Source organism: Penicillium chrysogenum, assembly GCF_028827035.1.
Source record: "Penicillium chrysogenum strain IBT 35668 chromosome Unknown utg000002l_segment0_segment0, whole genome shotgun sequence".
Lineage (NCBI taxonomy): Eukaryota > Fungi > Ascomycota > Eurotiomycetes > Eurotiales > Aspergillaceae > Penicillium > Penicillium chrysogenum.
Window position 1 is genome coordinate 5,577,552 of NW_026622750.1, and position 14,652 is coordinate 5,592,203.

General features: G+C 51.7%; 6 protein-coding genes across 6 annotated transcripts; all 6 read right to left on the reverse strand.

Annotated features, from left to right (window-relative positions):
- Positions 1-335: 335 nt before the first annotated feature.
- Positions 336-3,697, reverse strand: N7489_005327 (glycoside hydrolase family 35 protein; the record flags this gene model as incomplete). The annotated part of the gene is made up of 7 exons (XM_056711079.1): positions 336-1,660; positions 1,711-2,383; positions 2,430-2,564; positions 2,619-3,000; positions 3,059-3,361; positions 3,430-3,506; positions 3,563-3,697. The coding sequence occupies 7 exons, from the start codon at positions 3,695-3,697 to the stop codon at positions 336-338; spliced, it is 3,030 nt and encodes a 1,009-aa protein (XP_056569500.1).
- A 929-nt stretch (positions 3,698-4,626) lies between these two features.
- On the reverse strand, positions 4,627-7,442 carry N7489_005328 (tRNA (cytosine-C5-)-methyltransferase; the record flags this gene model as incomplete). The annotated part of the gene is made up of 4 exons (XM_056711080.1): positions 4,627-4,912; positions 4,976-7,075; positions 7,158-7,351; positions 7,419-7,442. 4 exons carry the CDS (start codon positions 7,440-7,442, stop codon positions 4,627-4,629), a joined length of 2,604 nt encoding a protein of 867 aa, XP_056569501.1.
- Positions 7,443-7,525: 83 nt separating this feature from the next.
- On the reverse strand, positions 7,526-8,452 carry N7489_005329 (2EXR domain-containing protein; the record flags this gene model as incomplete). Its single annotated transcript, XM_056711081.1, has 1 exon — positions 7,526-8,452. One exon carries the CDS (start codon positions 8,450-8,452, stop codon positions 7,526-7,528), a length of 927 nt encoding a protein of 308 aa, XP_056569502.1.
- A 663-nt stretch (positions 8,453-9,115) lies between these two features.
- N7489_005330 (mitochondrial processing peptidase) lies at positions 9,116-10,785 on the reverse strand (the record flags this gene model as incomplete). The annotated part of the gene is made up of 5 exons (XM_056711082.1): positions 9,116-9,506; positions 9,566-10,260; positions 10,321-10,398; positions 10,455-10,580; positions 10,636-10,785. 5 exons carry the CDS (start codon positions 10,783-10,785, stop codon positions 9,116-9,118), a joined length of 1,440 nt encoding a protein of 479 aa, XP_056569503.1.
- A 358-nt stretch (positions 10,786-11,143) lies between these two features.
- On the reverse strand, positions 11,144-12,112 carry N7489_005331 (SDR family oxidoreductase; the record flags this gene model as incomplete). Its single annotated transcript, XM_056711083.1, has 1 exon — positions 11,144-12,112. One exon carries the CDS (start codon positions 12,110-12,112, stop codon positions 11,144-11,146), a length of 969 nt encoding a protein of 322 aa, XP_056569504.1.
- An 864-nt stretch (positions 12,113-12,976) lies between these two features.
- N7489_005332 (rRNA 2'-O-methyltransferase fibrillarin family protein) lies at positions 12,977-14,278 on the reverse strand (the record flags this gene model as incomplete). Its single annotated transcript, XM_056711084.1, has 4 exons — positions 12,977-13,501; positions 13,639-13,824; positions 13,892-14,076; positions 14,212-14,278. The coding sequence occupies 4 exons, from the start codon at positions 14,276-14,278 to the stop codon at positions 12,977-12,979; spliced, it is 963 nt and encodes a 320-aa protein (XP_056569505.1).
- Between the last annotated feature and the right edge of the window lie 374 nt (positions 14,279-14,652).

Sequence of the window (14,652 nt, forward strand, 5' to 3'; positions counted from 1 at the left end):
GCGGTGTCAGAGTGGGTTTTGTTTGGAATTATGGGACATATGGAGTATGGAGTACAATGTCCGAAGCTATTTCAAGATGATAAGCTGAAAAGCACAAGGAAATAAGAAAATTGCAAGCAAATGTCCAAGCAAAGAACAGAGGAGGTTGGGGGTGGCTGGGATCTGCGGAGAAGTGGGGATGACCTTGTGAAGCCCTACTTTTTGATACTTCGGACATTTTGGTCAGTCTAGTTATCATTACAGGGTATATTCATAACACTAGAATATGAGTGCTTTGACTCATTCTCTTTGTATTGTATACTCTCGGAACTATTTATCTACGTACTTGACAGCACCTAGTAAGCCCCCTTACGCTTCTCATACTTAGGCTGGTCCACAGACTCAACCTTCAGCGCCGTCAGCACAGGAGTAGTGTGAATCAAGTCGAAACTCTCCAACTTGGCCCCCTCCGACTCAAGCACCCACAGACTCAAGCCCAAATAGTTGGTACCCCGGTAGTTGAGAATACCCTCGGGAACAGGGAAGCTCGTCTGGGGACCAATATTGTTCACATACTTGGCGTACTGATACCCGTTAACATAGAGCTGAACACGGTAAGCCGCGGGCGACGAGGTGGAGTTCCCGAAGTTAAAGTACAGAGGAACATCCCAGCCCTCCTCGATGTCCAGATCGAAGCTTGCACTATAGAACTTGATTCCAGGCGCCGACAGGCCGTCGAAGGGACTGTCAGATTTCCAGCTCTGGCTCGGCGGCTGGGGCTGGTGGAGGCCCTGGCGCTCGGCGTAGAGACCACCTTCATTGAGCGGGCCACGCACTTTGTCTAGGTAATCCTCCCCGCCCAGGTTGCCGGTCAGCTTCCAGGTGATGTCACTAGCGGAGCGGCCGGACAGTTCATAGTTTAGGATACCGCGCGGGTTCTTCATCTGGTCTTCGCCGATGACCCAGTTTTCATTTAGGCCCATGTTGTCTACGACCACCGTGAACACGTAAGACTCGTCCTTCTTCAGGGTTGGTAGTGTGTAGGTTCCGTTGTGGTCGTCGTCGGTGTCAATTCCACCCCATGATCCGATGTGGTTTTCGTTCAGCCAGACGGAGCTGCCAAATGCGCTGCCGCCTTGGGTCTGCACGAAGAAAGTCTTCTCATCGCCCGTTGCGACGAAGTGGCCACGGAAGAGAAGGGTTCCGGTGTGGAAGCCGTAGTCAGAGGCGAATAACGAGGTTGGAGTATTGAGTTTAAAGAGGCTGTTTTTGGTGGCTTGGTCTGCGGAAACCCATGCGGAATCATCGTACGAGGTTTGGACCTCGGGAAGAGTATCAATAGACTTCCACTTCAGACTCTTCAGAGTCGGCAGCTCGACCTTCGGCGCGTTGTAAGCGACGCTGCTAGACCAGATGCCATTCTTGTCGACCTTGACCTGCGCTTCCTTGCCGTTGATGACGAGGTTCTTGGCCTTGGGTGGGGCGCCAATCACCTCAATCGGGGTGGTGGCGTTGAAATCAGCAGTGAGATGGAGGTCGTCGCCCTGCACAAAAGCAGTCCGCACGAGGTAGCCGGCCTTGACGATGATGGATGATGCGGCAGCCTTTTGGGAGCTATATCCAGGGCTTGTTCCCTTGGTTGGGACCTGAGGGACCCAGTAGTTGTAGGCAGAGTTCCGATCTAGTAGCTTAGTTAGTAATGATGAAGCGGGTATCTGAGAGAGCGCTTACCCAGAAGAACAATCTTCAGATCACCCACTTGCACGATACGGCGAGTAGTGTCGACATCCCAGCCGATAACAACCGCCTTGCCCACCTGCTTAGTGGTGATGCTCGATGATGACCCTTCAATGACCGAGGCTTTCGACTTGGAAGATACAGCCAACTCGTGGTGCTCATTAGGGCCGCCGTACAGCACGAGAATCTTAGATTTACCAGACTTCGTCCAGGTAAACACCTCAGCAGAGGAATAGAGGATGTTAGTGCCCGCCACATCATAGTCAACGACATGAACCTTGGAGTCGCGGCCACTGAGAGTAAGGCTTCCGCCAAGCTGGGGAATAGTGACGGTACCGGCGCTTGTAGGAACCTTGAGTTTGTAGTCAACGGCCTCTTGGCTCGAGTAGTCGGAGTGTCGGACGACGAAGAAGGAAGAAGCCGTTTTGTTGCCTCCGAGCAGGGGAGTCACGGCTAGATCAGACGAGGTGGTGTACTTGGAAGTGGTCAAGGCTCCTGGTGTCGAGACAAGGTATGCCGGTGACACTCTAGCAAAGTTGGCAATTAGCTTCAGCTCGCTGTACTTCTCGCGGGTGACGTTGCGAGATTCAGTAATCGGGGAACCGTAATCATAGGATGTGTATCCACCAGGGTGGCCCAGGTTACCCCAATTAGTACCACCAAAGGTCTATAGAGGTTAGAATCGAGACCATGATAGGGGATCAAGAACATACCATGTATAGGTTGAGGATCGCAACTCGGAAGCTGAGGTTGTTCTTATAGAACACTCTCTCGAACTCATGGTTCAGGAGGGCAGCACACTTCGTGAACCCGACACCACCCCAAGGATCGAAGGCACCAGCTTGGAACTATACTCCAGTTAAACGATTGATAATACAAACGGAGGTATCCCTGTATCTTACCTCAATCAGAGAGTATGGAGTAGAAGGACTCTGTTTCATGTGTGTGGTATAGAAATCAGTGGGCAGTTTACCCTCTGGCCAGGTCGAAGGGTTCGCGCAGTCAAATCCAAGAGGGTAATTGTCATGTCCGTAGATATCCACAGCCCCCTCGCCAGTTCCAGGGGCATTGTGACCGCCAGCATAGGCATCGTTGCTGATAATAGGCACGACAATTCCAGCCTTGTGAGCCTGGTCCTGCACGTATTGCATAAAAGCGCCATCAGGGAAATCTTCGTATCCGCAGCACGCGCCACTGTACTCATTCTCAGGTTGGAAAAGAATGATAGGGCCTCCGTTGGTGATTTGACCCTTGGCCATGGTTGCGGCAACATTGGCCATATAGCTAGTTAATGTCAGTATCCACGGTGGTTCCAATCTTGTATCATGGAAGAGTGTCGTACTTGTCTGTTGCCTTCAGGAAGTCTTCATCACTGCTTCGCAGGGTCCCATTCACGCGCTGAAGCCATCCCGGGAAACCACCACCCGATGCTTCAGCATTGACGTAGGGACCAGGGCGCGCCAGAAGATAGATGCCAGCCTCTTTGGCAGCGTCGAAGAACGGCTCCAGAGCGAAGATTCCCTCGGCAGTATACTCGCCCGGCTTACCTTCCAACAGGGCCCAATCGGTATAGAAAGAAACGCAGTTGAATCCTAGAGCCTTGATTTTCTGGAACACATCAATCCACAAAGACGGAACAGGCAGACTGCAGGGGTCTCAATCAGTCTCCAATTCTTTGGGAAAGTAAAAGCTAATCGATGCCTTTTAACTTACCGGTAAGGGTGAATTTCACCACTAAAGAGCATGATTCTCTCGCCATTGACAAAGAGAGACTTGTCATCCCAAGTGACCTAGAAATGTGCTTGTCAGCACAACCATCCAAATCCAAAAGCCAAACATAACATACATATTTCTGGAGCAAGTCGCGCTTAACAGGATCCGGGTGCTCGGTGATAGTAAAGCCATTCACCGAATGGCTAATGGCCGCACCAGCGGCCTGGGCCGCCAGACAGGCAATGGCCCAAGAGGACGAGAGCTTCATAACTGTCTCGGCAGTTCACACAGGGGTGAAGTGGGGGTTATGTGGACAGAGGGAAGAAGGAGCACTTGGGTTTAAGTCTAATTTTATTGCAAAATATTTAATCTAGGGGTTTGCGACATTCATATAGTATGGAGACTCGGGGCATCATTAGCACGAATCAAGCTAACATGCAATTGCTATACTTGCATTAACGTAGCAAAGCCCCCCTCTTTTCTTTTAAGCCAGGCCTTTCGTCATTCTCCGAGACAAATTGAGGGGTGACCCGGACGCTCCGTGGTGCATATGCGGAGAGGTCTACAGCATGTATCTGCGGCCATGAGTATTTTGGGTATTGTGGAAGAGGTGGGAGTTGTTCTGAATAAAACAAAAGGGATTTCCCATAATTCTAACTGTTGAAAATGTTCAACAATCTGTCTACTATAAGAGGCAATGTCAATATGCATATATTCCAGTGTCAGCCAAAAGTGCCACGGCCATAAGCCCTTACTGTCCCCAGTAACCGGACCGAAGATCCCCAGCTCCCAAGGTTGCATTTTGTGTCTTTGCCGGATTATCAGATGGCAGGATACTTGTCTTTCCTTTTGTGCAGCTTTTCACACTATCTCAGTTCGGTTTATGGAGTTATACGGAGTATGTAGAGGATCCCTTTACGAAAATGCCAATTCAATATCAACCCATTTAATCCATTTAATCCAGATATCCATTTTAACCAGCTCGGAATCAAAAGTAAGCAATTTTCCTGCGGGGAAGTTGTGGGGGCTCGACGATCCCTGTGATATCAGAGTCTACCGACGTTTCTCCGATGCAGTTCACTCGGGAAATTACCAAGAGTAGACCGAAAAGAGGAAAAAAAAAGGCACGGAATTCATGATATTGGCTTTTCGGTACAGCATTGAGATCCCCATATTAGCATGTAAAATCAGAACCATCTACACAGTGGTGTTGAAGCGATCCTCCTCATCGCCATCTTTGGTGTATGTCTCACGTTCATCCATGTCGTCCTGCGCTTCCTGTCCAACCGCGGCATTCTCTTCCTTCAATGCAACATCCTCAGCCTCGGCGGTGGGCTCAGTCTCGCCAACCTGCTTCTGCGTGGTATTGATCAGAGGGGTAGAATCATTGAAAATACGCAGCAACATGGCACGGCGTTCTTCCTTGGGAAGCATAAGGTTCAAAGAATGGAGAGATCGCCACAACGGCAGAACCATGGCCTCACTGTAGCTTATGTCAGTAAGATGCACATTATTAGTAGAATAAATGTAAAGGGGAAAAACTCACGGAAGACCATCCTCTCCACCGGTTGCTTGAATGCGAAGAATACTGCATCCCATGGGAATATCCTTCACTTGCTCGCCAATCTCGCCCAGAGCCTTCCAGCCATCGTCGGTGACCTTGGGGAACATCTCCACAAGGAGGCGACGCAAAGTCTCCCTCTTAGTCAGGACGACGGACCGTTCAGGGCCCAGCCAAGGCTCGACGATTTTCAAGCCATCGGTCTGAACACGCCATCTGCAGACATTCTCGCGCTGCGCATCCTGCTTGACGAACATCTTCACACCGCAGTGAACGAACTTCATGCCCTGGCCTTCATTGCAGGTAAGAATGTCCCGGCCCAAGGCACTGGTGTAGTAAACTGTGCGGGTGGGGAGACCTTCGGCATTGCGAACCATGAAGCGATCACGGGGGAATCGCTCCGATAGCTTGTAGAATTCGTAGATGGAAACAAGCTCCTCGTGGTTGGGATCAAGGTACTTGAACGGCTCCTCCTGACGGGGACCCTTCTTCTTGAAAGGCTGTGCAGTAGCCGCAGACGGAGCAGGTGTGCTGTTACCAGGCGTGTCAATGCCAGTTCCCACGGCAGGCGCTGGGGGGTGGACGGGTCGATCACCGACAAGGACCTCTCTACCATCGTCGAGCTTAGTCCTCTTAGCAGGAAGCTCCTCTTCGAGGTCGTCTGCATCCCGCTTTACGGGAGAGACAGGGGTTGGGTTAAGAGTAGCAGAGAACGGAAGTTGATGGGCGGCCTCAGCAACAGAAGCATTCTTTGCGAGTTCGTCCTGGGCCCCTTGGTCGGGAGTGACCAATTCATCCAGTGACTCAAGCTTCTCCAGGGGCTTTCCGTCAGTCTCATTCTTCTTAGAATCAAGCTCTGCAGCGAGAGCTGCAACGGAAGCCTTGGGGATAACATTACTGCTCTCCGGCTTAGCCTTGATTTCGGAGGTCTTCTCAAGGACGGTGATAAAGAAACCACCAGTGTCCTGCTGGTGTGGGTAAACACGCATGCATCGGTCAAGGGGCAGGTTGGCGGCCTCGCCTGTCGGGGCGAACATGCCCTCTGCAAGTCTGGCAAGACCATTGATGCCCTCCTGGTCTCGATGCTCCTCAACCTCCTGCCAGTTGTTCCACATGCGGCCCTCTCGGTCCATCACTTTCCAGTTATGCAAACCGGAGGCTCTTTTGAGACCGGGCAACTCCTGGCTGCAATCGACGATCTTAACGTTGGCAGCGCCACCGCAGCGTTCAATTGCGGAGGCGACAACAGCCTCGTTCTCCACAGGGTTCAGACTGCAGGTTGAGTAGACGACCCGTCCGCCGACCTTCAGCATCTGCAGAGCACGAACCAAGATCCGAGACTGAGTGCTGTAAAGTCCCAAAGCATTGCCAGGGGTCCAGTCCTTCCAGACACCAACGTTCTTGCGTGTGGTACCATCACCAGAGCAAGGAACATCTGCCAGAATGCGGTCGAACTTCAAGTATCTGTTCTTGGGTTTGCTGCCGTCGGCAGTGGGCAGAGGAGGCAGCTTGATGGAAGGGAACATTGTGGCATCGTGGTTGGTAACGATCAGGTTGGGCGAGCTCAGGCGCTTCATCTGGTGAATAAGCATGTGAGCGCGCTTGTAGTCGCTATCGTTGGCAATCAACAGGCCGGTGCTTCGGCCGTCGTCGTTCAGTCCTTCGGGGCCGAGGGGTTCAGGTCCAGCAGTGCCGCTCTTGATCTGTTCAGTGACTTGTGCAATGGCATCCTCCTCGCCTGCATGAAGCAGCTCCATCAACTGCGCAGACTTGCTACCCGGCGCAGCGCACATATCCAACACAGTCATTCCAGGCTTAGCGTCGATAAGGAGAGGAGGAATCATGCTGACAACCTCCTGGCGGCTGATGTTTCCGACGTCGGTCTCGGCGACAAGGAATTTCTGGAACGAAGCAAAGGGCGCAAATCGACGGATAACGTTCTTAGGGGTGGTCATGGACCAAGCGAGCTGATCTGGGTACCATGAAACTGGGCGGGGAGGCTCGACGAATTCGTCCTCGTATTTGATAGAAGTGATTTCGGGAATATGGTGGTCGATAAGACGCTGCTGAACAGCCAGCGCATGTCTAACGAAAGTCACACAGCAGTTAATATCAATTGAAACCTCCCAAAGCGCGAGTCGCAAAAAAAAGACCAGTTGCGACTTACCCTCGAGAACCGGTGAAACGGAAGCTGTTGGGAAGATCCTTGCGCATGGTAGCCCAGAAAAGCTCCTTTTCCTCTTCCGGGAGGAACTCGGGTTCATTGTAGTAACGCTCGAACTTCTCATTCTCTCTAGTGATATCTTGCCATTGAGCGCGCGTACGGCCTGCGCCGCCACCACCGCCGCGGCCTTTACCACCCTGCAAGAAAGGAGACACGGTCAGTACAACAAACACCACACATAGCTCGTATGGAAGATGAAATTACCTTTTTGCCGCCGCGTTTTCCCATAGTTATGATGTGGTAAGAGTTACTGGAAAGTGTACTTCAAACAAAAATGCCTTCAAAAAATCTCCCGATCAGATGCGGGATGATTACGTAATCACATGATCGACCGCCGCAGGTGGGCAGAGTCGAAACATGATCCTCAGGTCCAGAGTGGGGAATTCCGCGAGATATTGTTTGGTGTCCTGGTTGTGTCTTTGATCTGGGTACCGGCGAAGTAACTCAGTTATTATCTGCGGTCCTGGAGTCGGGAATGGTGGATTGGTCCATTTGAAATCGATGTACTCCGCTGACATCTCCGCGAGCCACCTATCAACTCTGAAACGGAATCTGTCGGTGTCAATCGTTTCGAAGAACTTGACTGAAGATACCTCCTGTTCTGTCTCCATCCAGAGCCGTCTGAATCGCGTGATAGCTGCCCTGTCAAAGGGGTCGATCAACTGTGCTGGCTCGTCACCGTTGCCAAAGAGGCCCAGCTCACGAGCTTGCTCGTTGGTGGCTCGGATACATACAGTGTGCAGGGAGATAATACATGTCTCCATCGAGGAAATGACTTCCCATACCAACGACTTTGGGATATCAGACCTATTACGGAAACGCAAGAAAGGGTGGACGACGTCCGCACTAATAGAGACCTTTTTGCACAGAATAGGGACTTTCATCAAGTCGAGCAGGTCATCCTCCAGTCTGCATCTTTGCAGGTGTGAGATAATCTCAGGAGCGTTGAAGTGAATAATCTCTGTAGAATTCCACCACCATCGACTGTCCGTCATGCAATCCGGCGCAAGAGCAACACCTCTGGGGAGCTTGAATTTGGCCAAAGCAATTCGGCGGGATTCCCTACAGACATGAGCCATGGCTGGATACTTCCTGTTAAGGATCCATGCCTGTCTGAGGTCTTCCTCTGGTAAGATATCTGGATCGGACGGTTCTCCGATCTCAACGACTCGCGCTGGGAGCGCAAACTCCCAAACCAGCAGCCGCAACTCGGCTGGCAAGGTGGAAAATCGCCCCATCACGAGAGAACCTCAGTCACTAAAACATCCATGTCAGTTATAAGGAAACAGTACGGAAACGCAGTGATAAGAAATTAATCATCAAATGAAGATATTGAGGCCACATACAAGAGTTACGAATTGAACTGAGCCAGGGGAGATGTCAATCGTCAAAAGTACCTAGATAGATACTTACGGATTGGGATTTCGATCACGGCGGAATAGAGCAAGCGAAGGGTAAACGATGAATTTGAAGAGATGTGAGATGGCGGAAACAAGAGAAGCTGGGGTTCTGATGTATAGAACACCTTGGAAGAGCAAGTGGTTAACGCAAGTGGTTAACGTTGAAGAGGGCGGCGGGAATGAAGCACACTGGGCGATGGAGGTAAGTACAATCGCGACGGCGACGGCGACGGCGACGGCGACAATACGCTGGGAAAAAGCAACTTCGCAGTGCACTGGAAGAAATAGAACAAACAAAGGAGATAATTGATCTGTTTGCTGCAAAGGCAGCAAACTATATAGTCTACTATGGCAAACCATTAATTGCTATTTCACACACGAATTTGGGATCTAACAGCCCAAGGCAATGATTGATAGTACATTCAAATCAAAGCCGCCAAAAATCCAGTTTTCCTGGAGCATTCAGCAGCTATTTCACACGCGATCATACTCTAGAACAACTTAAGAGATCATGCGGGACATGTCTCCACGCATGCGCTGGTAGTCGAGGACACCCTCGATGCTGCCGACAGCGCTCATGGCAAGGTCCTGATCCCACAGCTTGCGGGTAGCGAAGTCCATGACGTCCTTCTCGGTGATCTGGCTGACAGTACGCTCAATATCCTCAGGGCTCAGGCGGCGGCCAGTGGTGATGATCTGGCGACCGATGTCCTCAGCGACAGCAGTGGTGCCATCGAGAGACAGGAGGATAGAAGCCTTAAGCTGGGCCTTGGCACGCTCGACCTCGGCGGAGGTGACGTTGGTGCACAGGCGAGACCACTCACGGAGAGTGAAGTGGACGAGGTCGTCGAGCTGAGTAAGGTTCTCGCTGACAAGGTAGATACCCCAGAGACTAATATCAAGTCAGCATGTTTTCGATCAAATACATGGATTATCGACAACAAAACTTACCCAGTGTCGCTGTAGCTGGTGGAGAAGCTCATGAAGCTGTTAGCGAGGTTGTGGTGGCTGACGTGGGAGCTAAGCTTGCTGCCGAGGAAAGGCGACTGGCCCATGGCACGGTCCCAGTTACCGACAATAGCCTGGGTGACCAGAGCGGTGAAGTAGTCATCATCCTTCCAGCTAACACCCTCGACGGCGAGAGCAATGTGGGCGGAGGGGATGGTGTCGTCGCGGAGACGGACCTCGGAGCCGATGAACTCGGGGGTGCGCTTCTGCTCGGCAGTGAGGGCCAAGGCAGCGGAGGTAGGGGGCTTGCTGGGGAGGCCACCGAAGTGCTCCTCGGCGAGTCTCACGAGCTGCTCGTGGGGAATGCCACCAGCACCGACCAGGACCATGCGGTCAGCGGTGTAGTTGGTCTTGATGTAGTCGGTCAGGTTGTCCCGGGTGATGGTCTGGATGTTCTCCTTGGGGCCGAGGATGGTGCGTCCAAGGGGCTGGGTCTGGTAAGCGGTGGCGTGAAGGTGGTCGAAGACAACCTCCTCAAGCTGCTTGTCAACCTCCTCCTGCTCGCGCAGGATCACATCACGCTCACGCTCAATGGCACCAGCCTCGAGCTTGGAGTTCTGAAGGATATCGGCGAGGATGTCGACGGCCTTGGGGACATCGTTGTTGAAGGCCTTGGCGTAGTAGACAGTGTTTTCCCTCTGTAGTCGCGATCAGTATTTGGTTTGGTAGACGTTGATGGGTGGTTTCCCGGGTCGTACCGAAGTGTAGGCGTTGAGGTGAGCGCCCATGTTCTCGATCTCAAGCTCCAATTGGTGCTGGGAGCGCTTGTTGGTGCCCTAGACATATTCATCAGATAAAAGCGCTTCGTGGTTTGAGGTTTGTGTGGTCGAACCTTGAAAGCAAGGTGCTCAAGGAAGTGTGCAGTTCCATTGGTCTTGTCAGTCTCTGCCCGGCTACCGGCATCGATCCACACGCCGACCGTCGAGGTTTGAGCCCATGGCGAGTGATCAGTGGCGATCTAGAAGCAAGTTAGCTAAATTGCGATGTCATTGAGATGAGTTGCTTTGTCGTACAGTGAATCCGTTGGAAAGGGTGGTGGACTGGGTGGTGGACGGCAACGCAACCGGCGACGCAAAGCCACGCTTCACGGGCTGGATGGACTTCAGGGCCGCACGAGTGCGGAGAGCCTGGTTCAGGTTGAAAGCAAGGCGCCGAGAAGCCATTGAGAACGACTTGTGTAGGTGGAGGGAGGGGGAGAAGGGGGAGAGATGGAGAAAAGAGCTGATGGAGACACCCTGAGGTTGAGGTTCCGAAGTCTGAAATTGTTCGCCCAGCTCAGCCAATTACATAACCCGCTTTTCCAAACCGCCCTTGATATCCCGAATACTTCCTTACCCTGCATCAATTCGTGATATGGGCTATAATACTGTTTAAATAGGCCTATATATTGTCTTTATCAATATTTATCGTGTCAAAATACGATTTTGCTTGATGTTGAATCATTCCAATACGCCTTGTTTTCCGATCATTCCATTTCGGTCATCCAATTTCGTGTCTATGATTGGCTACATTCCCTCCGTCTCATACAAACCGGCTCGCAAACTGTCTAATGTTCTCCTCCATCGAAATATCCGCCGCGAAACCCAACTTGAAAGCACGAGCAGTATCAAATCGAGGAGTCCACGATTGCACAATCTTGTCGGTAGCAGCATCATATTTCTCCTCCACGAGAGCCCGACGCTCCTTACCACCAACTTCCAGCAAAGCATCCAACATCTGCTGAATACTGACCTTCAACCCAGGAAGATTAACGGATCTAGAGTCTCCAAATGCCTCTTTGGGCACGTCACGCGCATGAATCAAATTCTTGATAACAGTGTGCGGCGAGCAGATCCACATCTCCGTTTCCCTGGCCACAGGCAGAATAGCCTTCTTACCGTGGAAGGGCTCGCGGATTATATCACTAGCGAAGCTACTGGCGGCCTGTGTGGGCTTGCCAGCTCTTACTGTCACCGTGGGCAGACGCACGCACCGGCCATCCAAGAATCCGCGCCGCGAGTAGTCGTTCAGCAGTGTTTCAATAATGAGTTTCTGCGATCCATATGAGGAAGATGGCATGGGTGGGAAGTTGGTCTCGTCGATGACGAATCCTGGCGGTGCAAGGCCATAGACTGCCAGTGATGATGTGAAAACCACCTTCACTCCGGGCATGGTCGCGCGTAGTCGGTCCAGAATGTATCGTGTTGCGTCGAGGTTGACGCGGATTCCCAGCTCGAAGTTGGCCTCAGAGCCGCCGGACATGATACCGTGGAGGATGTAGACTGTCTCATAGGGATTGGATGCGCTGATGAGTTCGTCGACCTCTTTGGTGGAGGTGAGGTCCGCCTTGACACAGCTAAGGCGGCTTGCGTGCTGTGCAGCTGACTCTGGGATCTCGGGCTCAACGATATCGGTGATTGTCACGGTTGTCGTGGCTGGTGTGCTTTCGAGAAGGGACGCCGCCAGTTCCTGGCCGACATAACCCCCCGCACCGGTGATGAGAATCGACATGATGGGTATAGGATAACGTAGTTGGGGTAGTTAGGTCAATTAAGCAGCTCAGTCTCGTTATTGACAAGAGGGCGGTGCAATGAAATAGGAGTATATTCGACTATGTAGAACGGAAAATGGACGTGCTCCCATTATATAGTGACACACCTTGCGGGGTTGAAGCGGAACTTGTGTCTCTCCCCCACGCTCGTTCAGTCATTATAATTCCCCCTTTAGCCAATGGTATTATCATATCCCACAAACATGATCGCTTAATCCAGGTCTCACGCATCAATTCCGAGTCATTTTCTTGGTGCAAGCCTCGGTGAGAAACCCGAGTCCCGGGAGGCCCGGCGCAAGTCCGAGAATGAGATTGGGACAGCGAGATGACCTAGGGAAATATGTGAGCAAACCTTTTCACTCTTAGACGATAGTAGTAGTTAGTAAAATTGTTGTTTCTTTTGTTAGGGATGTTCTGAGGCTACGTCATATATGGTCTATATCGGGCGTCAGATCACACTTGCAGAACAAGCTTAGAACCCTTGAAGACTGGAGGCTACATATAAAATACTTGCTCGAATGTTGCCGGCGAATGTTAGCAAGACCAGGATCGCTTGTATTGGCCACTGGTTGTAACTCAGGTACGGATATCATACGCTAACCAGAGCTATCTCATCACCACAGATCAAGACACTCAGTATGACACATTCCAGCGTGTAAAATTCATCGAAAAGGAAAACTAAATTTTAAGACGCAGCCAAAAGTACATAGGCGGAAATACCTGTCACAAGAAAGGTGGAAAACATTCGATACATCACAGAACACGAGACGCCGAGGGAACATCAAAAGGGAATGGACATGACCAGAGACTAGAGATTAAAACCTTTATGCGGTGCGCTTGTAGATACCAGCGACGATGCAGTGGTCACGCTCGAAAGGCTCGAGGGTCAGCTGCTCCTTAGGCTTGATCTTCTCCTCACGCATCTTCTGGACCTCCTTGGCGAACACAACCTCGGGCTTGGCTGTGCTGTCGATACAGTTGGCCTTGATGGAGACAATGACACCGCCCTCGGCCTTGAGGAACATGTGGGCGTTCAATCCGACAATACGGGCCTGATCGGGCTGGGCAACATCGGCAAAGATGACATCAACCATGGGCACGAGCATACGGTAACGGAGAGGGTGACGGGCATCCTCAACGATGGGGATGACGTTGGTGCGGTGAGTGGCCATGCCGATCAGATCACGGCCAGAGCGGTGAGAGAACTCGACGGCGTAGACGTTACCAGTGGGTCCGACAATATCAGCGACGTGAGAAACGGAGGTACCGGAGGCACCACCAATGTAGAGAACCTTGGAGCCGGGCTTCATGTAGATGTCATCAAGACCACCCAGGACACCAGCGGCCAACTAGAAAATGGAAAAAGACGTCAGAAAGAAAGGACTAAGCAACAGACAGCCATGGCTATCGGGTTGATATTGAATAATTCCGAGAAAAATTCAATAAAATCACCAACGATGCCATGTCTCAGGAAAAGGGAATTTACCTTAGAACGGAAGGGGTTCCAGACACGGTACTCGTGCTTGGTGACAGCGCCATCCTCAGCTGCGGGACCCTCAACGGAGATGCGCTTCTCGCCGTAGACAGCAGTTCCAGGCGTAAGGTTTTTGGTAACAAGCATGTCCTCCTTGCCGCCGCGAGCGACGAAGATACCGGCGTGACGGTGAGGCTCCTGTTTGCAAGAAAAAAGACTCCGTAAGTGACTGATACCCATGTCCATGATAATTTTCAACACTTACAATGACAACCTTGGCACCACCACGAGCACCGCCGCCACCGCGGGGAGCACCACGGCCACGAGGAGCACCACGACCTCCACGGCCACCACGAGGGGCACCGCGACCACCTCCACGGCCGCCACGGTCACCGAAGCCTCCACGGCCTCCGCGGCCACCACCACGGCCACCACGGTCGCCGAAACCACCTTCAACGAGTCAGCGAGGTGAACGGTAATGTCACAGCAAGAAATAGGATCATGGCCATTGGTGCGGTAGAATCACCAGCGAGACTTTGGGCCTTCATGCTTGCTGCTTCGAAATATGGACTAGACTGAACAAACCTCGACCACCACCACGGCCACCGCGGTCACCACCAAATCCACCACGTCCACGAGGAGCGAAAGACATTGTATGTGTTTTGAGAAATAAAACTCGGTTGTAAAGGGAGTTAAAGGGGAGGGAGGTTAAGCTGTCGTTTCCGAGTGCTTAAAACCGAGTGTAGTTGAAAATTGGAATAAAAGTTCCGTGGGAGTCGATAAAGATTGAGAAAAAATTGGCAACGTATCTGAGATAGTGGGATCAATCAATTCAAACAGAATTGGCCGCTAACTATCTGTCGGATGCGGATCGATACCGATGCTGCTCGTTGATGCGGTCGAGATTTTTTTGCGCCTTTGGGATCTTTCAGAAAATCAGAACGGCGCTAGGCCGCCTTAGGTTTAGCGTATCCTCCGTGTGAAAAAGTCACGTGAAATTCTTCATCTGCATATCTGGCACGTGAC